Source organism: Odontesthes bonariensis, chromosome 4 (genome assembly GCF_027942865.1).
Source record: "Odontesthes bonariensis isolate fOdoBon6 chromosome 4, fOdoBon6.hap1, whole genome shotgun sequence".
Lineage (NCBI taxonomy): Eukaryota > Metazoa > Chordata > Actinopteri > Atheriniformes > Atherinopsidae > Odontesthes > Odontesthes bonariensis.
In genome coordinates, this window is record NC_134509.1 from 28375687 (window position 1) to 28403580 (window position 27894).

The 27894-nt window shown below is 38.9% G+C and overlaps 1 protein-coding gene across 1 annotated transcript; it reads left to right on the plus strand.

Annotated features, from left to right (window-relative positions):
* The first annotated feature begins 1738 nt into the window (after window positions 1–1738).
* On the plus strand, window positions 1739–27033 carry smc3 (structural maintenance of chromosomes 3). The gene is made up of 29 exons (XM_075463838.1): window positions 1739–1930; window positions 2583–2658; window positions 2824–2862; window positions 2970–3037; window positions 3241–3312; window positions 5942–6021; window positions 6118–6196; window positions 6416–6533; window positions 6957–7132; window positions 7303–7383; window positions 7780–7944; window positions 10348–10469; window positions 10909–11122; window positions 11373–11476; window positions 12332–12431; window positions 13664–13824; window positions 14050–14191; window positions 14311–14461; window positions 14715–14865; window positions 16794–16947; window positions 17076–17234; window positions 18124–18231; window positions 18543–18651; window positions 19164–19411; window positions 22231–22443; window positions 22711–22902; window positions 23646–23823; window positions 25133–25239; window positions 25940–27033. Exons 1-29 carry the CDS (start codon window positions 1916–1918, stop codon window positions 26009–26011), a joined length of 3654 nt encoding a protein of 1217 aa, XP_075319953.1. The 5' UTR covers window positions 1739–1915; the 3' UTR covers window positions 26012–27033.
* The last annotated feature ends 861 nt before the right edge of the window (window positions 27034–27894 follow it).

Below are 27894 nucleotides of genomic sequence, written 5' to 3' on the forward strand. Positions count from 1 at the left end.
CTGACATAAGACAACAGAAAACAAGCCACATACAAACACCCTGATTTTAAAAGAACATGTTGTTTTTCTGATAATAGCAAACGATGGTGTGGAGTATTAGGTGTGCTACAAAACAGAATGAATTGTGAAAGGACTAGTAGAATGAATAAGGACACATGAATAACTAGAAGTGGCAGAAAATAATAAGAAACATAACAAGAAATAAAACAAAGTAAATAAAATTAAAAATATGACAGAAATTGTAAGACAAATAAAACATAAAATACGCATAACATTACACAGATGGTCTTTTTAGATAAAAGGTGTTTGACACATTTGTATGAACTAATTTGTGCTCAATTATAGCTAGTGTGATGGTCTGACAAATTTAAAAACTGTTCAGTTATTTTTAACCATGCATATCTAATTGCTTCCCTGGCATTAAAGAGAAAACAAATTACAATAACAATAGGCCATTAGCCAAATGATTGTCCTTTACACCGTATCAGTAACAGCCCAGAATTTCGCAACTGGTGCATCACTAATTTATATTTTGTTTTATGTTCTTTTTTCAATCAGTCAATTTTTCTTTGCTACTTTTTCCATTTATTTCACCGGTTTACAACAGGTGAAGTGAGGATACCAGCAACTTGCTTCTTGCGTGTCATTTCTGTCACCTGACATGAGCATATTATCCAGCCCAGAGTTTAATGGAAGGATTTTAGGTGAGGAAGCAGTCTGCTGAAGCTTTTGGTGTAAGTCATGAAACCAGCCTTTTGTAATTCCCTTCAGCTACTTAGAGATAAACTTCTCCGTGACCAGCTGATCAGATAGCTTATGTAAGGCATACATATGGAAGCAATAAATAGTTGAATACATAATGATTTATAGTTATCATTTTATGTTTGATTGTGTTAATATTTTCACAGTCATACGTTATTTCATCTATTTCTCTTCATATTTCCACATTCATTGTGTTATTACCTTGCAAATGAATTTTTGGCAGTCCGATCACTTACTGAAAAAAGAGTAAATTTTATGAAATGATGGTGAGGCAGGAAATTGTGATTCTGAAATAACAAGTCTTAATCATGACAGTTTTTCCTTATGAGATCATATTATTGTGCCTGCTGAAAGCAACAAAAAATGAGCAAAACAAAGAATGGCTTAGCGTACACAAATATGATTCCCATATATCGTCAAAATATTAGACACTAACACAAAATCATGATGCAGCGTCTCATTTTAATTCACTTTGAACTTCATATGAGTCCCTCCTAACTGTGACAGTGGCCTGTTGGCTAAAAGCTGTGACTTTCTCTTATGTTATGATAGTTAATATAGCTGATTTTATTTCTAATTACTTATTCTTCATCATTTTCACCAAACTATGATTCTGACAATCTCATGATTATAACATAATAATCAAGTAGATCTTTTTTCTTTATTTCATAAGGCAAAAATAGGTGCTTTCAACGGTGAATGGGTACTTGAACTACACATGCACTGTACCGTCTTTCTTTGGCGCCCAGAAGAGAAAAGACAGAATGAACCAACTGCACAGGTTAGGAGGTGAGCAAGTATCACACATGCCAAATTTGTTCAGCTGTGAACATAACGTTATCAAAGATATATGTATCATATTAGAATTTCAACACATTTACTGTTAAACTTCTTCTAATCATGTATGATTTAGTATATCGTTGTTGCTACTAACGCCATTTTTACATAATGGTACGATCCATTCCATCCCGCCCCCGCCGCCATTTTCCATGTTATTCTCTTTTAGCACACTGTACTTCACTAATTTTGAATGCGTAAATATAATTTGCAAAGTAGGTGTTATTAGTTTCCCGACTTCTCCAGTTTAGTGGAGGCGGGGGCCTTTTTGTTTTGTCTCCGAATTCTGCCGAGGAGAATTCCTGTTTAAACAGCCATGTACATCAAACAGGTAAGCTAACGCATCCAAGATTGTGGATGATGCTGACTATTAACTATCCTAATAACAGTAGCCAGATTAGCGTAACGATATTTTAACTGAATGATGTGGGATTGCATGTCTGGGCTTTATACATTTTGCAGTGATTGGATTGCAAAGCAATGAAAACGCCCTGAAAAGACCGTATAAGTCAAGTAGCTAATTTGCTAATGTTAGCTAACGCTGTCGGCGTTATCTTGAATGGAACTGCAAGCCCACCTCTCAAGAGGCTAAGCTAACGCTACTAGGCTAACTTTTATTTGCTCATTTTAATCCTTCTTCTTTAGTCATATTGCATTCAGATTTGTTATGTGAAGTATACAATTGGTATTATTTTGGCTGCCAAATGTACCTTAGTTCATGTTATTATCAAGCTGGTAAACGTCCTGAATGATAGCCTCTGTTAGCCTATACTGTGACAGTCAGGGAAGGCCCTGCCCCGCTATTGATAACGACATGATATTCCCTCAGCAGTTGCACATGTTGAGTCTAATAATCTCCATCAATTCAAGAAAAATGGAGTTTTGTCTTTATTGTATCCTAACATTTTCCATCAACTACATGTGGTCAATATTATCCCAAGTAAGACATTGTTATGGTCTGGGTGCTCACTGTTTTCATGCAGGTTATTATTCAGGGGTTCCGAAGTTACAGAGACCAAACTGTAGTTGACCCGTTTAGTCCGAAGCACAATGTCATCGGTGAGTGTGTGCACATCTCATTCTTAAAAAAAAATATTTGATTTTGTTCCCGAGTATTTTTAATATCCTTCATTTTTTTGCAAGAGCAGATTTATCTTGCCAAAGATTAGTGATGTATGAATTATGTTGTCAATGATGGCCTCTTTCTTTTTATTATTGTTTCAGTTGGAAGGAATGGGTCAGGAAAGAGTAACTTTTTCTATGGTACGTGAGCGTGATTTATTTTTGACACATTGTAGTTAAACAGTTACTGCTCAGTGTTATTTGTCATCTAAATCTATGTCTCTCTGATTTTTTTTTTTTTTTTGTAGCTATCCAGTTTGTGCTCAGTGATGAATTCAGTCACCTGCGACCTGAACAGCGCCTGGCCCTTCTCCATGTTAGTACAGGCAAATTTAACATCCTTTACAGCTTTAAATTGATTAATTGACAAAGTGTTGGGATATAGATGCATATCTGTTAGAAATAAGATGTTTGTGAATTTATCATTCAACATTTTTATAATCATGCCTGTTAATCATTTTAGAGGTAGACTTTTGAAACTATTGTCTTGATTATGTTTTTGTTCCCCCATCACTGTAGGAAGGAACTGGGCCACGTGTTATTTCGGCCTTTGTGGAGATTATATTTGATAACTCTGACAACCGGCTGCCGGTAGGAATGGGAAACATTTTGCATTGATCAAATGATAGTAATTTGGGGATGTCTCAAATGCCATTTTGGGGCAATCAAAGTTTCAACTGGAATTATCTGAGATTATTCACATGCCACTCTCTCAGCATCACTACTAGGCCTTAGCCGTGAATAACTATCTCAACTCAGCTTTTATTTATGTAGCAATTTTCAAATGCAGTGCTTCACGAAGTAAGAATTTAAATAAAACAAGGATGTAAAATAAAAGACAGAACATGAAACAATAAAATAAATAAAGATCAGAATAACTTTAGAAAATAATTAGGTGAGTAAAAAAGGAAATCAAAGAAAAACTTAGGAAAAACAAATAAGTTAAATGGAAAAAGAGCATTAAAGGGACACTATGTAATTTCTTCCCCCATCTAGTGGTGCAATTTTATTTTGCAAAGTTGAATGAATTTGCTCTCTAGCGCCTCACGTTTTCAAATGTGCGCTGCAACTTCTTGAACTACGGCAAGCGGAATGTGTCAAGATTCAAGAAGCTATAGCTTCAGACTCAAGGTCCATACAAACAAAAAGAAATCAAGACACACAGTACAAAGGATTATATAACACACATACAACAACACTATGAATACAGATGACAGATAACATGTCAGATAACATAACATCTCCTTTGGTGTGCAAGCAATGCAATTAGTCATATTCCGGGAGTTACCGGAAGTGACGTCGACGCAGCGTTAGCATTAGCCTGCGTTAGCAATAGGAGCATTAGCAGCGGTAAATAAACTCCCGGTAAACTTACAAACTTTCTAATGCCTCGTTTTGTGAGTTAAGAGCCTATGTGTACTACGGCAGAAGTTTGGTAACAATCAATGCATTATTAGTGGGATCATTTACGAGATAAAATCTATTTAGCATTTTTTTTTTTTTTTTTAAACTTTATTAGTAAATCAACAAAATAACAGTTTACAAATGTGAGCATAATGCCAAAAAGAAGATATCCAGGGGGAGCATAGGAATAATAATAAAAAGAAGAAGATGATGCACTTACAAAAAGAAAGCTAATGAACACAAAGACATATGTGCCAAGGAATAAAATCTATTTAGCATTAGCGGCTGTAATAAGCCATTTGGCGGAAATGACGTCACAATGACGTCATTTCTGCTTGTAGGCCTGGTGGGGAAATCGCGATTCGAGGTGCTTTATGTCCCTCTCGGCACTTCGTCATTTTTCATAGACCGGAAGGACATGGCAGCCTCCATAGAGCTTACCTGCTCTATGTAGATACAGACAAGTTATTCTTCACTCAGGAGGATAAGTGAGATTTTTGACAGAGATCATTTTACACCAATGAGGACTAACTTATGAATGAATATGTTGATTTGAGCTAATAAATGACTTAATTTATTACATAGTGTCCCTTTAAAACAGATGAACCAGTTAAATAATATGTCTTTGTTTTTAAGATGTCTTTAAAAATTGGAGCGTGTCAGCATTTTAGAGAGCTTTGCTATTAAAGGCTTTGTGTGTCATTAGAAGGATTTTGAATTCTATTCTAAATTTTACAAGGAGCCAGCTTAAAGAGCCTAACACAAATGGGATCTCTCTTGGTCGTACCAGTCGGAACTCTGGCTGCAGCATTCTGGATCAACTGAGGGATTTTCAAGTTGTTTGGGCATGCAGCTAAGATTGCATTAAAGTTGTCCAGATTTGATAAATGCATGGACCAGTTTTTCACCATAACTTATAGGATACTCTTTATTTTGGCAATACTACATAAATGAAAGAAAGCTGTTCTTGAGACCTGTTTGATTTGACAACTAAACAATAAGGCCGAGTCAAAAGTGACTTTCTCACAGGAGAACTGGAAGCTAAGTCAATGCTATCCAGAGTAACTAACTGACTGGCCAGAGAATCGCTGAAGTAATTAAGGCCAAAAACAATTACCTCCGTTTTGTCTGGATTCAAAAGTAGAAAATTATAGTTCATCCAGGTCATCATGTCTCCAAGACAAGCCTGTAACTTCAGTACCTGGCTTGTTTCCTCTGGCTTCGTAGATAATAAATAGAGCTGGGTGTCATTAGCATAAGAGTGGGCATCTATATCATGTTTTCTAGCTAATAGGAATTTATGATGATGCATAACTGAATAATGATTGATGACTGTCATTTGTGGGCTAATGATTTTTATGCTACTCTATATTACCAAAAATCTTGAAGCGTTTGATAACTGATTTAGATGTTGACCACCAAGGTAGAGTTGCTTTGTAGCTCTGAGACATTTATCTATGTCATTATAAGTTTATTGGAATTATCAGGTTAAGCTTTATTATGCATTCATTGTTTGATCAGTTGTTTTATCTATATTTTTCTTTTACTGCTGAGGTTTGCTGACACATTTGTCTATATTACTTACATTAAATACAGCATAAAAAGTATGATTGCACCACACTGCTTCAACTACACACAGTGCTTATTTGTGTTGATGATAATGGCCAGATGTCTAAAGCACGATAGAAATCTAAAGTTTGGGTTTTGAGTTTGAGTGAAACTGTAATCAGCCTAGTGATACTGTGGGGGCAAACAGCCAATTTGACTGCTATGTGCAGTTCTCAACTTGACCAGTGACAAATTCGTCCCCCTCCAGATTGACAAAGAGGAGGTCTCCCTACGCCGTGTCATTGGTGCAAAGAAGGACCAGTACTTCTTGGACAAGAAGATGGTGACGTAAGTAAAGCCGTGGGTCGACTGCCCTCGTCCCTGTGATCACAGAAAATTACAACTTGCCAATTTCATGGATTCAATGTGCTGTTCTTGTTGTAGTAAGAATGATGTCATGAACCTTCTGGAGAGTGCCGGCTTCTCTCGCAGTAACCCCTACTACATTGTCAAGCAGGGAAAGGTGAGAAAGGAGCTCCGGCCAACCTCACATTTGTTTATAAAGCAGGGCATGAATGATAGAGCATCCCTGTCTTTGCAACAACATCAGCAGATATGATAATTGAGGATTATTTGTAAAATCAGTGTCTACGAAATTCACTTTCTGTCAGAATAATCTTACACGTACAGTAGACAATTGAGGGATTTAATCTGTTTTACATTATTTCAATGTTTCCTGTAGATTAATCAAATGGCCACAGCACCCGACTCCCAGCGTCTGAAACTTCTGCGAGAGGTGGCGGGAACTCGGGTGTACGACGAACGAAAGGAAGAGAGCATTTCCCTCATGAAGGAAACAGGTAAAAGCTTCTTAACACGGTGTCATTTCACCAGTTGTTTTGATTTAGTTTTTAGTTTTGTGTGACCGGGTGAAATGTAGTTAAAGGGATTCTCTTGCTTATTTAGGGGTTAATTTGTTTATTCCTTTTTATTTCAAAGAACTGTAAAAAGGAAAATGATCTAAAAAAAACATGCCTTGGTGAATTAGGAAAATTTGGAAAGATTGCTTTTTTTTAATCTCTAATCTACACAAAGTCATGGCATTTAGGTTGGATGTTTACAATATATTCCAATTCAAATATTATTAAAGTTGCAATTTTGCATAAAACATAAATTACAATAAATACCATTAAGTAGTAAACAACATTCAGGGTGAAATCATCTTGCAGTTGGAGGAAGTTTTTACATAATTTGCATTTTTTTTTTTTTTTTTTTTTTTATAGAGGGGAAGCGAGAGAAGATCAATGAGCTGCTGAAGTACATTGAGGAGCGTCTGCACACCCTGGAGGACGAAAAGGAAGAGCTGGCTCAGTACCAGAAGTGGGACAAGATGAGAAGAGCTCTGGAGTATACAATTTACAACCAGGAGCTGAATGAAACCCGTGCCAAACTGGATGAGGTAACAAAGTTGTGACAGTGGGTGGGGGATTTAAATATATTCAGATTAAAACCACACACAGCTATCTTTACGTATTTTAAATACTACGTACTCATAATACAAAATGTTAGTTTTCTCAACTGATCTTCACTTTGAAACTTTGTCATTTGTTTTGCTTGGATCTTTTCCAGCTGTCCTCCAAGAGAGAGACCTGTGGAGACAAATCCAGACAGCTGCGTGATGCTCAGCAAGATGCCAGAGACAAAGTAGAGGTAAAAAGTTTGACCTTAAAGGCTGGATATCCAAATTTCGAATCAGGAGTGGGTGAAAAAGAAAAGCTTTGCAGTAATAATCAAAAAAGCATAGTTAAACTTTAAATATTTCAATAAGAAGCGTTTGAATGTTGTATTAATACTATGTTGATTGAGTCAAATACTTATATACCTTTTGATAAATCCAAATTTGAAACAAAATTTTAGTGCTTGATTAATTTGTAAATTAGTTTTACATTTATTTTTATTTCTGTATTAAGAAATTGGTGTGAACATACTTTAAGAAAGTTAATAAAGTTAATTTAATCAGTGCAGAGTAGGAAAGTTGTTGTTTTTCTGCTCCTTTTGGAACTAATCTCGGAGCTTGTTTTCTTCATTTTGGCTCCCGTCCTATAGGAGACGGAGCGCGTTGTGCGCGAGCTGAAGTCAAAGATCTCTGCTATGAAGGAGGAAAAAGAGCAACTGTCGGCGGAGCGCCAGGAGCAGATCAAGCAGAGGACCAAGCTCGAGTTGAAGGCCAAGGACCTGCAGGACGAGCTGGCAGGCAACAGTGAACAGAGGGTACGGAAGCCTCCCATCTGCGTCACACTGTACACGTGATGCTGCACCAACAACACTCCCCCCTCCTTCATCCCCTTCACCATCAGTGGGAAGGGAGGGATGGTTGCCTGAATTTGACATGATTTATGTGGGGTCTGTAAAATGTTTCTAAAGTAAGAAACTGACTTTAGTAGGGGAAAACAAACCAAGTGGTAAGTTGATTAGGACAACTCTAACTAGCATACTTTTGTTTTTACTTGGTAGATAATTAACCAATAAAGACTTTATTCTCCCTTTACACGTGTGTAGGTGCACGCTTTGTCCAACGAGGTCTGCATTGGTTAATAAAATAGTTTCAAAGTGAACTCTTCTTAAATGATTGCAACAATATATATCAGCAAACTAAAAAGCACAGATTCAAACAGTTTGTAAAGGAGAATTTTGGAAAGAGACAGAATCAGGTTGATCTCAAGTCCAACTAACATGTTTTTGCCTCAGAAAGGGAGAGAGGATTGTGTCCTCTGCCGTTATGACATTGATAATATTCCACAATGCTGAATCATCAACATTGTTGTGGGAATTTAAGAAGCAGATAATTAAACTGATTGAGTTTTTAAAATTTGGATAATATTTCTTCAATCTTGGTGTTCAGATAGTGAGTGATTGAAAAGAAGGAAACATCACCGCATTAAACATTCATCGTGGGTGAGTCTAAGGCTAACACAATGTACATCAAATTAGACAAAGACGAATAAGTCATTTATGTGTCCCCTGGATTTAGAGAAGGATCACCAGATTTTCCAAGCACAGGGTGGAGTTATCAAAACCATTAGATGGAGTTCTATCTACTGCACTTCAGAAAAGACTACAGTTGTCTGTGTTAAATGTTAGACTTTGTTGGCGCTGATCGACTTGTTGGTATCTGTTAAACGATAGGATGGGTCATGAATGGATGCTATACTGATTGTGGAGGTGGGAGGTATGTGAAAGGTTTTTGCTTAAATTCAACACAAGTAGCCTTGAGAAGAAGGTTGAGTAATATGAAAAAATTACCCCAAATTTTGCAGGTTCCTCCCCCTCCCTCTCTGCAGTGCTACAGCTCTGCTTCTAAAGCCCCTCCCTTCAGAAGAGGCTGTCATGCATGCGCAGGCTAGTAACTATGGCAACTCTTTAAGTGGTTAAAGCCAGGTTCACACTTAATGATGAATCCTTATTTTCATGTTACTACGTTAATTTTGAGAAACCTTTGTCTTCATGACGGCTGTAACTGCTTGATTAAGATGGATGAGGTGGGGGGGCGTGAAGTCCACATAACAATCTTTCTTCTAACGATCGTTCATCTCGTGTTAACCCACTGTGACTTAAAAGACTCAATCACAAGAACAGGATGTTGTGGAGTGGCCACTGAAGTAATTGAAAACATAATTGAAAATCGTCCAGTCTGACCTTCGCTTTCGACGCTCCTCTTATGGGCTGGTTTTACTCAGACCAAGTGGATTCTTAGAAACAGAATCAGAGAGGAGCCCTAAGAACCATACCAAGTCATCAAGCTTTGCCTTAATGTGTACAACATATAAACACGGATATGTATTTGATTAGAATATTTAGTCAACTTTATCTGTCATTCTGCATCCATTATGTGTAAAATTTTCATATTGTGTTTAATTTAATATGTCACCCAACCCTTGTATTCATGAAAGTGTGAGGATCCCCTCTGTGGGACGAAATGAGAGGCAAAACAGTATGAGCACCATCGGACTCTGCTCCTCTATACATTATTCTTGGCACAAGCTTTTGTGTACAGATTTGGCATGAATTACTCTCCATATGGCCTTGTGTTGAGTGTGGGTTTCTGAGCGTGAGTACAAAGATGATAATCATAGAAAGCGGCTTTATTGGCTCCATTTGTGTGTGAGCTATGATGGGTCCCAGGCAGCAGGCTGGCTGGTGGTTGGATTACGCCCAACTGGCTACGGCTTGCACAACATCAGCCAAAAGTTATTGGGGCAAAATGAAAGAACTCACTACGTCTAGGTGGTCTTGACTTAATCAGCTTTTAGGTTGGACATCAATCAAGGCAGTTTTTGGGGTAGGTTTTCTTTTCGTACCGGTAGGAGGTCATCCAATAGCCACCATGTAGAGATTTCTGTCAGTGTAGGTCTGCTGTTGCAGAGATGCAGGTGAAACTTATGCTCCTTCATCTTTATGTTGGCGCCATGCCGAAGATGCTTATGAAGGCATTCGATTTTTCTCACTTTTGCTCATTTTTAACTTGTCAAACAATGATTTTTGTTAACCGTTTTCACCAGCTTTTGTCCGACACGTGTCAACCATATCATCATCATGTCACACTATCCTAATATTTGAACATTTGAATGAATTTGAAGATTTGTTTAAAAATTGGGCCTGTTCTTGCTCTACCAGAAACGCCTGCTGAAGGAGCGTCAGAAGCTGCTGGAGAAAATTGAGGAGAAACAAAAAGAACTGCAGGAGACCGAACCTAAATTCAACATGGTTAAGGAAAAGGAGGAACGTGGCATCTCCAGGTAGAGAGGAGTCTTTCACAGCTACCGTTCCTTGAGCAGCTGGAGATCAGGCATAACTCAATCTAACATCTGTGCACGAGATTAAGAGGTGGTGGCACATAATATTTGATACTTCTTTAGTTGCATAAGTGCTTAAAAGGTTTGGATGCCTTAATTGGTTGAAACGTGAGTAAAAAAAAAAAAAAAACATGTCATCTCAAAATTGATGTTTTAAAGGTTAAATTTGAATGAAATTTTACAGATTAAGATGTGGCTTTAACTGATTTAATGAGAAATAGGGACCTATATGTAACCCTTGACTGACAAAGTTCATAGCTGTGCACATGTGTACAGTCACATTTGACTGTACAAATTTGGTTGATATTTTTATTCCAATAATTCGCTGTTTTACTTTCCTAAAATGGACAATTTTTCATTCCTTTGTGATATTTCTTTCCAGACTGGCTCAAGCTACACAGGAGAGGACTGACCTGTATGCCAAGCAGGGTCGTGGCAGTCAGTTCACCTCCAAGGAGGAGAGAGACAAGTGGATCAAGAAGGAGTTGAAGTCTCTGGACCAGGCCATCAATGATAAGAAGAGACAGATTGCAGCTATCCACAAAGACCTGGAGGACACAGAGACGAACAAGGAGAAGAATCTCGAGCAGTACAGTGTAAGGCAACTTAAAACTGTTAAGCTGTGCTTCATGATTTCCATCGAGAAGCTGTTAGCACTGAGTTCGTCATAGAAGACGTGTACCAACTTATTTTCTTAAAAGGACGCCCTGTTGCTATGGTTTTGAAGTCTTGTAAATGGAAAATTGTGATTTGGTTTCGAATTGCTTTGTATTCGAGCTGCAAATGTTCATGTAGTTTTAATTGAATCTCCTCACGGGGAAATTTGTTTTTATTTTGTGACTTTAGAAACTTGATCAAGATCTAAATGAGGTCAAGACCCGTGTTGAGGAGCTGGACAAAAAGTATTATGAAGTGAAGAACAAGAAAGATGAACTCCAGAGTGAAAGAAAGTAAGAACCCCGTCTTTGACCAGATATCATAAGAAGCCTGTTTTTGCTTTTCACCCCTTCTGTGTTATTTAGCTTTTTGTGTAAAAGATCTGCAGTGTAACAAAATACTTATTTATTTTTAGCCCACTGGTGAGATACCTGTTTTTTCACCTTAAACTTGATGATATCACGCATGCTGGTCACGTGGTAATTTTGACATTTGCCTCAGACAGGAGCTAAAACTGGGCATTTCAGACAGTATATAGAGTATAAGTAAAATAATGTTTTTTTTTTTTTTTTTTTTTTTAAATGTGCAACCATTTAAGCTATTCTTATAGACCCCTTGAAAGAAGGATATGAGTAAGTTAAACCACATATTATAGGCACTTTTGGAATCAAGGCTTAGTGTGGCTTCAGGGTTTATATTTTTGTTATGTGTAGTTTTGTCTTCGGTAGCATTGCTTGATTTTGATGAATGAGTCATGTCTGCATCTCAGATTGAGTTGAAAGGCTGAACCCCCCCCCCCCCTCTCTCTCTCTTAACCAATAGACTTTTTCTTCTTGGCAACTTATAGCTACTTAGCAGTGTATTGTCTGCTATGAATGGCACAGGAACTCTTAAGTGCACTTAAACACTGACGTTTGTTTATGTAACACAGAGGACGATACCTTAGGCCTTTGCCAGGCTTTTTTGCTTTCAAAAGTACCTCTAAGGTGGATGAATTGAGCTTTCTGTTTCTTGAAAAATCACGTAGCATTTAACGAACGATTTTTTTTTTTTCTTTTATCACAGACTTCTTATCAGTGAGTATCATGGCAGTTACGCCTGTGTCTTTTTCGTGACATAATCATAACAGAGTGACTTTATGTGTCCAGCTACCTGTGGCGTGAGGAGAACGCAGAGCAGCAGGCCTTGGCAGCCAAACGAGAGGACCTGGAAAAGAAACAGCAGCTCCTTAGAGCAGCTACAGGCAAGGTCTGTGTCATTGTGCATGACTGCGTAATTACTGACTTGCATAATAAAACAACGAGATGATCAGTCCCTTAGTCTGAACACAAGTAAAAGATATTTCTGTGTGCACACAGAAAAGGAATTAGTCTTCAGAGAAGTGTCAACAATGGGAAATCTGTATGTTTACTTCAGCACAAACGTGCACAAATTCCTCGTTTTTTTTTTTTAGGGTGACACTCGTATACCAGATGTAATCCTGCTGTGTTGGTGACTGAATTTTTCCAGTGATCATTTCAGATGCCTCATTGGCACTAGAGTGGAGTTGAAATGCATAATCTTTGCTACATTGATGCCTATAATAGGTCGTTATACGAATGCTCTCTTCACTGCTTGAGTCTAATCATTTTTAATACTTACACTGATGAACTCCGACCCCCCCCACCCAACATGTTTTTGAATTATTTAAAAAAGAAAAGGGAGGTGGTAACTGTCAGTTTCTCAGCATCCGCTGCAGTTTTCCACCAAGACCACAGTGTTGTGAATTCACAGTCAGTGTCAGCCATAGTCTAACCATGAATTATGTGTCTCATAACCTTCGTTCATGCTCTTCCTTGTTGAGAACTCTGGCAGAAGTGTCTGAGTAAGTGCATCACTCTCAAAGTGAGCCCATCTGAGTACTGCGAAGGACTCACTTTGTGACTCACCTGGTTATCAGGATAGGTATATCAAAAGGAATCATTCATCAACCTCACTACTTTCTCTTTACAATAGCTAGCTATATTTACAAATGACTCACTCCGCTCTGCCTCATCCAGTCATTTCTTCTGGGCATGTACATCAATCAAATATCACCTCTGAATAATATCTGCAGAGATGAAAGGAAGCTGTTTGTGGCTTCATGGACAAATGTCAAGCATTCAGTTTTCTTTCATTTGTCCTGTCTGATTCAGTCTTGTCTCCTTTGTTTGATGGACTCCTTCCTTTTTTTCCTCTAGCGTTTTAAATTTATTTTAGTGGTCCACCATATTGAGATAGATGCTTCTTTTCTGTTTTTTCTCTTTTATGCTATTGAGCATGAAGGTTGAGACATTTTTGGTGCAGGTGCTTTTTGTTGTTATTGCGCACCGATATTTCATAAGAAAATGGTTTTGTTGCAATTGGATTTCCATATTTTAATTAGATTTTTAAATGAATGTTTATTGTTATATTTCTTGTGGGTTTTTTGTACGTTGTCATTGCTCTCCTTCCTCCTTCAGGCCATTCTGAATGGTATCGACAGCATCAACAAAGTCCTGGAACATTTTCGGCGGAAGGGAATCAACCAGCATGTCATCAATGGTTACCATGGCATTGTCATGAATAACTTCGAATGTGAGCCTGCTTTTTACACCTGTGTGGAGGTGACTGCTGGAACGAGGTGTGGATTGGTTTAGCATTTTCTTTAGCATCTGATTGTTCTTTGTCTGCCTTGAGGTTCACTTATTCTCATCTGTATCTTTCATAGCTGATTTGAATTTTGGTCTAAGATAATTCATAATGATAGATCCTAAGTTGGTTGTAGCCATCCTTTGTTTGTTTGCCTATTAATTTGCCTTATTTTGATTTAAAAAAAAAAAAAAAAATGCTAACTTGTATCTTCCAGACTGTTTTACCACATTGTGGAGACTGATGAAGTTAGCACTAAAATTCTCATGGAGTTCAACAAAATGAACTTGCCCGGAGAAGTCACATTCCTGCCACTGACCAAGCTGGATGTCAGAGACACTGCCTACCCAGAGACCAACGTAAGGTTGATTCATTAATTGCATCTTTTGGTTTAGATATTACAGACTTTTCTTAGTTGTTTGCTGAGAGTGTAGCATTTGCTGCTGTGGTCATATCTACATGTGTTTGACCCTAAAAGGATGCCATTCCCATGATCAGCAAGCTCCGCTACAGCCAAACCTTTGACAAGGCCTTCAAGCATGTGTTTGGGAAGACTCTGATTTGCCGTAGTATGGAGGTTTCCACTCAGCTTGCTAGAGCTTTCACCATGGACTGTATAACTCTGGAGGGTAAGCTGACCCGTGTTACACGGATTGCACCACTGCATCTGAACAATGGAGAACATAAGAAGGATGGCAGAAAAAGTGATGTACTTTTTGTATTGTTAAAGCCTTTTCTTGAATGTTTTATGCAGTCACAGACGTTTGAAGCGGTCGTAGGTGTTATAGCTTATTTATCTTAACTATCACACACCCTCAGGGTAGATCTGTGAAAGCCCAACAGATTCCTTACATGTACGCTCATTGTATCTGAACTTCCTAGGGGACCAAGTGAGCCACCGTGGAGCTCTGACAGGAGGTTACTATGATACCAGAAAGTCTCGCCTGGAGCTTCAGAAAGACATGAGGAAAGCTGAGGAGGAGCTGGGTGAGCTGGAGGCCAAGCTCAATGAGAATCTGCGGAGGAACATAGAACATATCCTTTTAATTAAGAAGCGTAATTGGTATGTTCATCACAATACATAATTGAGAACCACAGGGAAATTTGGACCTGATGTGCTCTTCATTTGGAAGCTGGAGAGCAAACAGAAGGATTTTTAGAAATGATAGTTAAGAACCTGTATTGCAAATAGTGCTGCAGAAAAATAACTTTCTCATTCCCTCTGTTTATTGAGTTTGAGATGACTCTACAAGTCATTTTGTGTTTTTAAAAGCTTCAAAATGTGATCATGTCAACAGCTGCCTGACCCCAGTGAGATTAATTGATTATGGTAAAATGGGCTGACTCACAAGATCCCAAGAAGAGAGGAGTAAATTACATCGCACTCGATGTCTCTGCTTTTGAAACACTCTGAAATATTATGAAATTCATACACTCAGTCAAAATTTGGTGTCTCATATCTGACGCTTCCCGGAAAGATTTGAACTTCTCAGGATAGATTTAGATTAGATTTATGTTTTCTGTCCTGGCCAATCGATGAGTTGTTGGAATATTGGGCGGACTGGAGTTCGCTTGTTTGATCCACACCAGAGTTCGGATGAGCTTTCACACCTGCCCAAACGAAGCGGACTATCTGAGGAAGCAAACTCTGGGCCGTTCAAAGCAGACCAAACAGCTCTGGTGTGAAAGCGCCCTTAGACAATCACTCAATTGTATGTTGATGTGATATGGCTGAGCCTGTGTTGTAAATGCGGCTTGAATCCATCTGGGTTATGTGCCTGCCTCAAAGCCAGCAGGAGTAGGCTTTAAGCAGGTCAAGAAGGATTAGAGTATATTGGGTCATACCTGACAGAGCCATGACTCACTTCAAGACAGCACACGAAAGCAAAACAAGTGGATCAAAGGGGATTTTAGCTTGCAAGTGCTGCATGTTTGAGTATGGTCACTTCCGCCATGGTATGATTAAATGTGTGTGAGAAAGCCTGCGTGATGGTGTGCAGCCTTGAACTGACAGCCCATGATGTATAAGCCGGTTAATGTGTGCCTGATAATCTCTGTATGTCAGTAAGCAGGAGAAGCATTAATGAGTCAGAGTGGATCAATGATTTAAAAGCCTCTTTTTCACTCTCCACTGCCTTGTTCATAACCACAAGGTTAATCTGTTTCTCATTGTTTTCATTTTCAGTTTCCAAGTTCATTTTGCCACCACATTAGTGTTTATACAGTAAATATATATGTTACTGAGCATAACTGATGCAGCTTGGTTCTGTTAAAAGGACCTCTTTTTTTTTTTTTTTATGGGGGATTTAGATCCGATGTATATCTGCTGTCGGCTGTTATTACACATGAAAATAAGTAATCGTACCTCATTATGTTTTCAATCTGATTTGGCCCACAGAAGGAGATTTTTTTTTTTTTTTAAATCAGCAGATTGATTTGCTTTAGTGTTTATTGAGTCCTGTTAGACCTCAAAGGCCCAGTGGAGTGCTTCAGTCCTGGAAAATCTATAAGCCTGTCCGTTAATTTGCCTTAATGATGAGTGTGTGCAGCCCTTTCTTAATCCTCGGCCTTGATATCCGGGATGACACCGTCTTCCCCTTTGAAGCCCAATCATATTATTCAAGCACTGTGGGTTGCACTAAAAAGCCTTTAAGCTTCCTCAAAGACTGTTTGCCAACAAGAATTTATTCTACAAAATGTTCTCTGTTGTTTCCTGATGAGTTTCATCGAATCGAATGACAGATAATGATGAATAAATTAATTTTTTTTGGACTTTAATTTAGACGGATTGCGTCTTTGAAGTGCCTTGACATGACGTTTGTTGTGATTTGGCATCGTATGAATGAAACTGAACTGAATTTGAACAGTCAACACTTTTCTTTGCTGAATGACCTTTGAGGAAAGAGGAATTAAATGCTCATTCATAAAGAAACGTTGGTGTACCTCCTTAATGGCCGCTCCACGCATCAACAATGAGATCGACCAACTGATGAACCAGATGCAGCAGATCGAGACACAGCAGAGGAAGTTTAAGGCTTCCAGAGACAGTATTCTATCAGAGATGAAGATGCTGAAGGAGAAGAGGCAGCAGTCAGAGAAGACATTTATGCCCAAGGTTGTATCAATATTTTAAACGTATACATTCCCAAACCAGATTAACGTTGGCTTGAATTGTGTCTTGAGACTTCCAGTTCCATGTGTTGTCTCTATGTGTGACTCATGCTCCCTCCGCTTCCTCTCCAGCAACGCAGTCTCCAAAGTTTGGAGGCCAGTCTCCACGCCATGGAGTCAACCAGGGAGTCGCTGAAGGCTGAGCTGGGTACAGATCTTCTTTCTCAGCTCAGCCTCGAGGATCAGAGACGTGTTGATGACCTCAACGATGAAATTCGTCAGTTGCAGCAGGTCAGGAGAAAGGATGATCTGTTGCACAGTTTATCACACTGTGAATTATATTCCAAAGGCCCCAAACACTCCATTTAAACCTATAAACGTTATACTTTTGTTGGATTGTTTCATTTTGATAGGAATGATCCATTTTGTGAAAGGACTGGGTTTTAAGTTGACAAAATCCAGCAATTCTAAAATAAGCCATAAGTCCCCGTCCAAATTTATTATTCTCAATAGATTTCAAACCGCGGTTCCTTCAGAAGACTTTGTGTTTATCATAATATTATGAAAATACGTTTTTTTTTACATCTAGAGCACAGAGCAACAATTAGAATTGTAGTGTTTTTTTTGTAGTTTTTTCCCACATTTATCAGACAGTCTCACACTCTGCTGCTGGGATCAGAGTCCTGTTGAAAGTGAAACAATGGGTGCCTGCTTACATGTAGTTTAGAGAATTGTACCTACATTCTGTTGTTTCCATTGGGCCTCCGCCTCCCCTCGCTGTATTCAGATGATGTGAGTGAGGTGAAAATGGCAGCCTGCAGCTGTGTGTGGGATGTTCCTGTGATCCAGCATGGCCCCCTCTTTCTCTTTCTCTGCCAGCTGCTCACAGCTCTCACCTCACTGCACTCCATTCCTGCTATCATTACACAACAACTCTTCACCAGCAATGTTTTCAGTTGTCAAATCATGTTATTTATTACACAACACTTGCTTTTGTAATAATTAGTTTGTTTTAACGTGTCTTTATCTCACTTAAATGTGTATATTTTGTGTGTGTTTGTGTGCTCTTGGGTTAGGGTTGATATTCAGCTACTTGGAATGAATAATTTCACAAATGTCCTGTTTGTCTGCAGCATCATATGAGTAACGGTTGTTTGCTGGTCTCATTTTTGGCTCACAGGACAACAGACAGTTGTTGAATGAGAGAATCAAGCTGGAGGGCATCATGACCAGAGTGGAAACGTATCTCAATGAGAACTTACGGAAGCGTCTTGACCAAGTGGAGCAGGTACAGTGTTCCTGGAAACACTTTCAGGTCTTAGAGTACAGCTCAGTACTGTTAAATATTTTTATTCCTCACCATCTGTCATTTATGTCATTGATATCATTTAAGTATCATTACTGGCATAAAACAAGCATGTATTCTTTTTTTATTTCTTTAAGCTACAACATGAATATTTTGAATTCACTGTTTTCATATGTTTTCACATGGTCATATAAGTCAGAAAGAATCTTTATCATTTTTCAGAGATTTGTCATGACCCCCTCCCCCCCTTTTTTTTTTATTTCATTCGTATATCCTTATGTGCATTGACACAGGAGCTAAATGAGCTGCGAGAGACTGAGGGAGGCACGGTGCTAACAGCCACAACATCTGAGCTGGATGGGATCAACAAACGTGTCAAAGAAACTTTGACTCGATCAGAAGGTAGGCATTTAACAAAGAGCCAACAGGCGGGTGGCAGTGGTCACAGAAACACTCCTCTCCTATATGACCTTTGAACAAAATGCAAACCGCAGGGCGTCCGGCAGAGCACATCAAAAGCCTGAAGAGTGTTACTTTTGATGTGTATATATTTTCAGAAATTCTGGAACAATCGCACTCTTAATTTTGTTTTGTTTGGCACAGTAGATTAAAGCAGCTCAGTGACATGAGCAGAATTTACATCCAATTAAAACTTAAATCAGATTCATATTATGTCTTTTCTACAATCCAGTTCCAGTCAATGTAAAGGCCAGGCGTGGCATTGTATTAGACAAATGTATGTTTAAAAAACAACATTTTTCATTGTTGTTTTTCATGTTCTGAAGCTGATTAGTATTCATGTGCAAGTGTTACTTAACTAGCTTACAGTTTTTACAGTTATATAAATGTAATCTACATGCACACAACCACACACATCTATACAAAAAAGCTACTGTAACATTTTCACCTCCCAGATCTGGATGCTCTGATTGACAAGACGGAGGTAGAGATCAAGGACCACATAAGGAGCATGGAGCGATGGAAAAACATTGAGAAAGAGCAAAATGACGCCATCAACCATGACACCAAAGAGTTGGAGAAGATGACCAACAGGCAGGGCATGCTGCTTAAGAAGAAGGAGGAGTGCATGAAGAAGATCAGAGAGCTCGGCTCACTGCCTCAGGAGGCTTTTGAGAAGTACCAGACCCTCACACTTAAACAGGTAGACACACTCACACATGCACACGCACGCTTCCGCTCAGTGCTTAAGGATGTTACCAGATGAATCCTGGCTTGAATGATGCTGCCAGCCAACACCAGCATCATTTTGACAGAAATATTTTTATCTTTATAGTGTGTGAAAATAGCAGGAAAACATCTTTTTTTTTTTTTTTTTTTTTTTTTTTTGGGCCATTTGTAGTAGCTTTAAATTACAAACTTATGAAGCTGAATTGGTATGTCCACGTTTTTCTTTTGCATGTTTTTCTCCTAAAGGTAAGAGCTCGGTTTAATAGTAAAAAGGACAAAATGTTGCCTCATATGGTCTTTTTCCCGACCTCGTTAAAAAGTTCATAAGCCGAAGGACAGATGGAAGGAGGAGAACTCTTAAAACTTGGGAAAAGATGACTTCACTGCAGTTAGAATCAGACCACACTTACAGTGCACTGTGAAGTGTGTCAGCTGTTCGATGAATATTCTCCAAAAGGTGCTTCGGATTTTTCATCTGGTGCAATCTTAACAAGTGGAACATGTTTTTACAGGCTGCTCAAACTCACTTATTTATCCACACTATCCCAGACATAATGGAGCGTTGCTTTGAAAGTTGCGGCCTCATAGAGTTGTGGGACAAAAATATATCTTTTTCTTTCAGAAAGTGCTTTTGAGAAAGTGTTAATGGGACTAGTTTCATGTTCAGACAACTACTACTTCTATGGAATGACCACAACTGGCAACATAACCCATACCGCCATCCTGTGGCGACACGACAAAGTCTCATTTGCTTCATTCTTATGAATATTTTTTTCTAAATGTTTTCAAAAGATTGCTTCAAATTTGCTCCGCTAGCATTTAGAAACCAGACTACTGTCTTAAAATCTGTCAATCTAAAGAGAGAAGTGAGCTAAAAGATGGTGAAATGCCCCATAAGACAAAGTGGCCTGAGATAAACAGTTGGACTCCACGGCGATACTTGACACATAACATGCCAACAATAGCGTGAACAGTAATTAAGGAGCTGATGGAAGTGTTCCCGTGTGTCTTTTTTTTTTTTTTTAACTCCAGTCACACTAAGGAATGCGCTCACACACACAAAGAGCTGGCGCTTTGTTTCTTTAGGTATAAAGTCCAGAAGCATCACATCCCACCCACTCAGTGACTCAGACATGAGTTAGTGCTGTGTCTAATTTTTCCTTTCAGCCAGCTGCCGCTGGGAGCAAAGACTGTGAGATGAGTGGACTTGGCTGCATCTTTCATAAGTGTCTGAGTGTGTGTGCTCTGTGTGTCTTTGTGTCACAGCTCCCCTCCTTGACAAGGCTCAAAATAGCTTCACAGTTTCTCATAAACACTTCATATAGTTGATCTTTCTCTTCGGGACTTTGCACAGGGGCAAGATGGTACCACTAATTGCAGAAGTGGATGAGGGGGCCGAGTACTAATGACACTTGCTCATGTTCCCTTGGTCATTAGTGATTTAAACAGGTGAATTTATAGCTTGGTAGTTTGGAAAGTGTGCGCCACTTTGTCGTAATTAATCAGGCCATTCCATCCTCAGATATGAATAGAAGCTGGCAAAATACATTTATTAAAAGAAGACAGTGTTTGTCTGTCTGTGGGAAACGGATGTTTAACAAAGAATTCAAACTAATCTTGTAGCACTGCCAAGCTCGGGTCTTTCATTAGAAAAGACTAAACTAAAAATATTAATTCATTGCGATTTATTTTCCACTGGTTTGTAAGAACAGAAAAAACTACTCCATGTATGTAACTTTAAACTAGGGAGGCACCAATGCAATATAGTTATTGAAAATGATAATTTTTCTGACAGCTGATTGCTTTTTTTTTGTCATTTATTTTCCTTTTAAAGCAACACCAGAGAATTGTGGCGACCTTTTTCTGCTCTCTGGCTTCCCTGACAGTTTTGAGACATACCACCACAAAACCACAAATCTGTGTGAAACCTACAAATTTACAGCCATACACATGTATTTTTGTCAGGTTGAAAAGGCCACAAAGACTCCATCAAAAGTCCATAAAAATGTCAAGCGACTAAAAAGCAAAACGGTGCGAGGCTGAAAACCAAAGTTGTGAAGTGCTGCTATCTCAGCCCGCAGGCACCAAACTGCTCTGGAGCCCCCGATGTTCACAACAAAAGTCAACGTACTTCAAAATGAGCCGGAAGCACACAGATTAAACGTTCATACTCATCACTAGTGTTGCTTTAATGCCAGGGAAACAAATAAATGGGCTTTATAAGAAAGTAAATTTAAACAGTTGATTAATTTCATCAAATTCCCTTTGAATTGGGCACAAATTCATACAAATGTATAAAAAGAAAGAAAAGATGATGGGCCGACTCAATAACTTTTCACTGCCTAAATGTCCAAAAAAATGTGACCAAGAAAATGAAATGTAAGTAAATATTGTTGATTTCAGGTCATTGTGACACAAGCGGGACAAAGCAGATAAATATCAGGCACTACTGTGGTTTGATTTCATCCCATTTGCCAGTCGGTTGATTGCAGTCAAAAAGCTGAATATTAATCTCATTGGTTGATTTATCGACTGATGGCAGGCCGGTATATCTCTGCTTCCCTATCTGAAGTATTTTTTATGTTCATGATGATGATAATGTTTGGTTTTTTTATAGCATCTTTTAAAACGTCTCCACTGGGTGAAATGAGGAGCAAAAAGAATAACATCCAGAAACACAAAAAGGTTTCTTACATCGATTAGAATGGAATAAACTAACAAATCATTGTCCTCTCTGCTAAACCACACGTGCAGTTAATGAAGAATTGATGTTAAGTTTCCTGTTTCGTTCAGTTGTTCAGAAAACTGGAGCAGTGCAACACAGAGCTGAAGAAGTACAGTCACGTCAACAAGAAAGCTCTCGACCAGTTTGTCAACTTCTCCGAGCAGAAGGAAAAGTTAATCAAGCGTCAGGAGGAGCTGGACCGCGGCTACAAATCCATCATGGAGCTCATGAACGTCCTGGAGCTGCGCAAGTATGAGGCCATCCAGCTCACCTTCAAACAGGTACAGAGCTCAGACTGATCACCACCGTCATTAAACAAATTGAAAGGAATTTCTCTAGATATTTCACTTGCTTGCAAATTTGCCACGTTTTACTGAATTTAAATTCACGTTGTATTGATGCGCTTTCCTTTTCGTCAGCCTAATGTAGTTTCAGATGTCAGATTTCTTCTTTTGGAGGGTGCGAATGCTCCGTCAGTGTCTTCGCATTACGGTTAACCTCAGAGAAATGCGATCAAACATCACGGTTTCTCATCGTCTTCCTTCAAGGTGTCGAAGAACTTCAGTGAGGTTTTCCAGAAGTTGGTGCCAGGCGGCAAAGCTACGTTGGTGATGAAGAAGGGCGACGCTGAAGGCAGCCAGTCTCAGGATGAAGGAGAGGGGGGTGCAGACAGCGAGAGGGGCTCTGGCTCACAGAGTAGCGTTCCCTCAGTGGACCAGTTCACAGGAGTTGGCATCAGAGTAAGTTTATTTACTGTTAAAAATGCCGTATGTAGGGCAACATCCTTCATTTTATATAATTCACTCACTGAAACATCACTGGTGAGCATCGGAATTATGTTTAATGAGCTCCTTTTTTTCATTAAGGGCTTATAAAAGCTATTTGGTTACCAGGTATTTTATGCGTTTGAGTTTTTTCCTTGAATTTGTTGTCTGGAAACATGTGAATGTGTATTTATGGAGTATTTACAAGAAGTCCTTCAACACCTGATCCTTCCCCATAAAGCGGGTCCAAGGTGAAGTTAGTCACCCAATGAGTAATACATAATTGTCTTCACACTAAATTCATCCCAATCAGTATAAAGGCTTTCATAATAGAGCAGATGCTTTGTTCGTCCTTTAAAAAGAGAGACTCTATAAATAATGAAATCATTGAACACGGCCGTGGCTCAGCCGATTTACAATTGGAGGATCTGTGATTCGATCCTCAGCCTCTCTGTGTGTCCTTGGCAAGACACAGAAACCCACGTTGACTCTCGTTGGCTCATCGCTGTGTGAATGGAGAGGAAAAAAGGTGCTGCGTATAGACTGTAAAATGATAGTGTATGCGAGTGGATGAATGAGAAATGCACCGTAAAGCACTTTGTAAAACCTAGATATTGTCATAGGGTGTTAGACATCTGTGGACTACTTTACCAATAAGTGACAATGAATATATTTCTGTTCCTGTGTTGGTCTTAACTACATCCACATGTCCTGTGTAGGTGTCGTTCACAGGAAAGCAGGGTGAGATGAGGGAGATGCAGCAGCTGTCTGGAGGTCAGAAGTCTCTGGTGGCTCTGGCCCTGATATTTGCCATTCAGAAGTGTGACCCCGCTCCATTCTACCTGTTCGATGAGATTGATCAGGCCCTTGACGCCCAGCACAGGAAGGCTGTGTCAGGTAAAAAACAGAGAAAACGAGGTACACTCGTGGGTCGTGGTCATGCTAATACACCCAGAACATTTGGAGATATAAACAGACGAACCAAACCAACCCCATTATCTTTTTGGTAGAGGCAACAGTTCTTCCACAGTCTTGAAAAGTATGAAAAGTTTTTACCTTTCAGGTCTGGATAAAGGTTGAAAAAAGGAGAGTATGTGACGCTTTTGTGTTTCTATTTTATTTTCACAATCCTTTCTCTTGGAGACACAAATCTGAATGTCTTAAAATCAGTTGATTATAGTTTAACATTTTAGCCTTGGCCGTAGGGCGCCATGGGTAGCTGTGACGCGTGTGAAGGAACGGGTTCAGACTACAGCCTGAGCCCCAAGCTGCTCCCAGTGGCAGTAGTTTCACGGCCGCTGCGTGTGCATTGTAGAACAATTTATGAACCTAGCTGAGGTGCTAGATAATTGTAGACAATTTGTCACACGTCACTAACTCGTTAATCACAAGTTAGCCAAGCCCTAAAGCATACACTGCTTTGTACGTTTTACTCTAAATGGGGCCATAATTTTTTACGAAATGAGCCTCATGTACTGAAGTAGACTTAAAGTGACTCACCAGGAAAGCAGTTTCACCATAGTGAGAAGTGCACTCATTTTCTCAGACTACGATCTTTCTTTCTGCAACCACAGGCGTCACTCTTTACTGTCCTTTAGAGGAAATGCAGGGTTTGGAGTACTTTATCGAACACTTTTATTTCAGATCTACAAGGCTACATCCATCTTTTATGTAGAGTTTATGGTTTTTCGTGGTCGTCTGAGCTGACAGCTTCACCACTGTCTGGGTGAGAATGTCATCAAAAACCACATGTACATTCTTTATGTTGAGGGGAGCTTATAGACCAGCACCAGCAGTTAGTTTGCTTCCACTTTGGGCAGAGATGATGGTGCTATACTAAAATATTAAGCATTGATTTAGTTGTAATTGATTTTTAAGAGTAACAGTATCTAGAACTATGATTTCTAACAGAAATTCTGCAGCATAGTAGCGTACATCGTCGGAATATGAGACACATATTCACCAGATGATTTCAAAATGATCAACATCCAGGTATTTGTTCTTAAACAGTCAAACGATTAATGGGGGAAAGAACCGTTGTTTCTTTTTGTGCTGTAACTCAACAGAATATATGTGAATATGTGTTACGTGTTGTGTAAAAATAAGAGGATTCCCCGGGAATGATCACAGATATTTTGGATAAACTAATCTTGACTGTTCATCAGCCGGCGCCTCGTTGATATGTTGTGATGCTTGTCCATTTCAGACATGATTGTTGAGCTGGCCGGCCACGCTCAGTTCATCACCACCACCTTCAGGCCCGAGCTGCTCGAGTCTGCGGACAAGTTCTACGGCGTCAAATTCAGAAACAAGGTGAGGCTTTCCCTTCACGGGTCGGTGTTTCTACTCAAGGGCGGCATTTTCTCATTTATCCACGAGGAGTTGGGTTGTTTGTAAAAAATCTCATGCGTAATTTATTCCAGCAAAGCCAAATAAGTTAAGAAGAAACTTCTTTTACGCAGTGACTGTTCTGTAATCACTGATGACTGTTACTGATTCTCTGTGCTGCAAAGAATAGTTTCATTTCATTTTAGTATTATTCAGTTCTGCATATTCATACAAAACAAACTGAATGAAATATTCTGGGAAGTTTCAGCATTTTTAGTGCCTTTTTCTTTCATCCCATTTCCTTCACCAGCTCTCCACCTAATTCACAGTTTTAAGTTGGGGTTTTAACTTTAACTTTACATTTTATTCCTAAAAACAGCAAAAATAAGATGTGTTTTTGTTAAGTTAAGTTATTTTCTATAATTTCAAAATCCCTCCTTCATAACCTTTTGACTGTGTTAACATAAGTGAAACTCAGTTTATTCAGTTTTCTGTTCCAGAAATCCAGATTTTGTATCATTTTATTGTAAATGATCAGCTTGAGAAGTTTCATGGTGATTTCTGTTAGTTGAATGATGAATTATTGTTAGTTTTTGAGGTTCCATGAAATATGTGATTAGTCAGAGGAGCTGAAGTGGAGGCATTGATTGGTCATTAAGTGTGTGTGTGTATGTGTGTCTTTTAGGTGAGTCACATTGATGTGATCACAGCGGAGCAGGCCAAAGACTTTGTGGAGGATGACACCACCCATGGTTAATATTTCTCTGCGCTCTATCATCCCCTCGTACCTTCCTCCTCCGCCTCTACGGTGCACTGCTCGAAGCCTCCAACAACAAAGGTCACAGACAGAAATATCCCGCTGAATCCACGGCCTTTTCTTTTTTTTTTTTAAAAAAAGATAAACCACAAAGAAAAGTCGACTCTTCTCAGAACAGTTTTGAAGTTTGGATTTATTTAGCTGCCAAAAAAACAATCTGAATAGGAAAAAAAAACAACATGTATATCTATATGAATATAAGTGTCAGATGAAATCTGGTTTTATTATAAAAACAGTGCGAGCCAGAGGCATTTGTCTTAGTCTCTGACAGCTACAGCATGTTTACTTTACACTGAAAAACTCCTTATTTTTCTTGAAAAGCTCTTGGAGGGAGCGCTTCAAGTTTGTGTTACTGTGGAGAGTTTTCCCAACAATACATTTGAGCTGAGGTTTGGTCATCTGTCCGACGTGAGAAGTGTCGGTGGCGCAGACCTTCAGGACAGTTGTGTACAGCTGAGACAGTTTTGATATGACTTTGGTAAACATTTTGGGTGTGAGGGGGGAGTTCTTAAGCTGATCTGGACGTCTGTTTTTGTTTCCAGTCTTGAAAAAGAACTTCACCCGCGTTCCTTTTTAGTGAGGTTCCTCTGATGTTGACTCTTTGTACGCACCAAACATTGATAACCTGTATTTGTCACTAAAGCCACGTGGCTTTAAATGTTTAAAAGTTGGTGGTTTCTTCTTATTGTTATTACTGTATTGTGTATTTCTTTTTTGTTTTTAGGTCAGTTGAATATATGAAAGTTTAATTGGAAGACACATTTTTGGAAATGAAACACCTCCCGACTCGGTGTGAAGCTGTCGGTAACTAAAGCAGCAGGTTACTCCCTGCTTAGTGGAGATATTGCTTGAGATGAAACTTCTCATATATTGTGCCTAGTTTCCAGTTTGATTTTTAAACGTATATTTTCCTTGTTATGTAATTAGAAAACCTACAAAACTAATAAAAAGGTTTGAAATGAGCTCGATCACATGTTCATGTTCCTTTTTTTTTCTTTTTTTTTTTTTTGAAAAGACCACTTGGTGGTGCTGCACAGCTGATACCTGACCATCTTTAAAGGACTCTTTCTACATCAAACAGGTCAACAAAAAGTAGAGACAAAACTTTTAGGGCCACCTTCAGATCTCATTGTTTCACATATACTTCAGTAAGTACTCTTTAAGAAATGTTAGATTTCAAACTGAAATACTGAAAATGCTCATGCATGTAAATTAGGCTTTGGTTAGATGATAAAGCTCATGTGTGCTTGTATGTAAAATACAAATAAAGATGGATTTATACACGTTAAAAATGTTTTTGAATAAATGTTTTAGCTCATTCATACATGTAATTTCTAACATAAAATATTCAATGTGCACGAAATGAAACGGTACTCAATGATGTTGGTTTAGTTACTTCTGTACTTGTGTTGGGCTGTTTCCAATACATGTGTTGCTGTATATAATCCTTTAATTTCACCACCAAATTAATCTAATCGGGGAAGGAAACTTGATCCACAACACATTCGGCACCGGGACAGTGAAGACGTGTGGGCAGCAACCGCAGCAACAAGGTCAGCATCCGGCACACATCTCACAGCCCTTACACTCGTGATATATTTTGTTTGTGATGTGATCAATGATCCTGTTGAATTGCTGTGCACCACGGGAGACCCCAAATGTCAGGCATACGTGGCTTTCATTCTAGTGTAACATCACCTTGCACTGGCAGCAAATCTGAAAGGTTGCGACCTCCTGATATGGTGGAGATCTCTTTTCTTTTTTTTTTCTTTTTTTTTTCTTTTTTTCTTAATACCGCAGACCTCCGGAGTATCTGGGTCTGC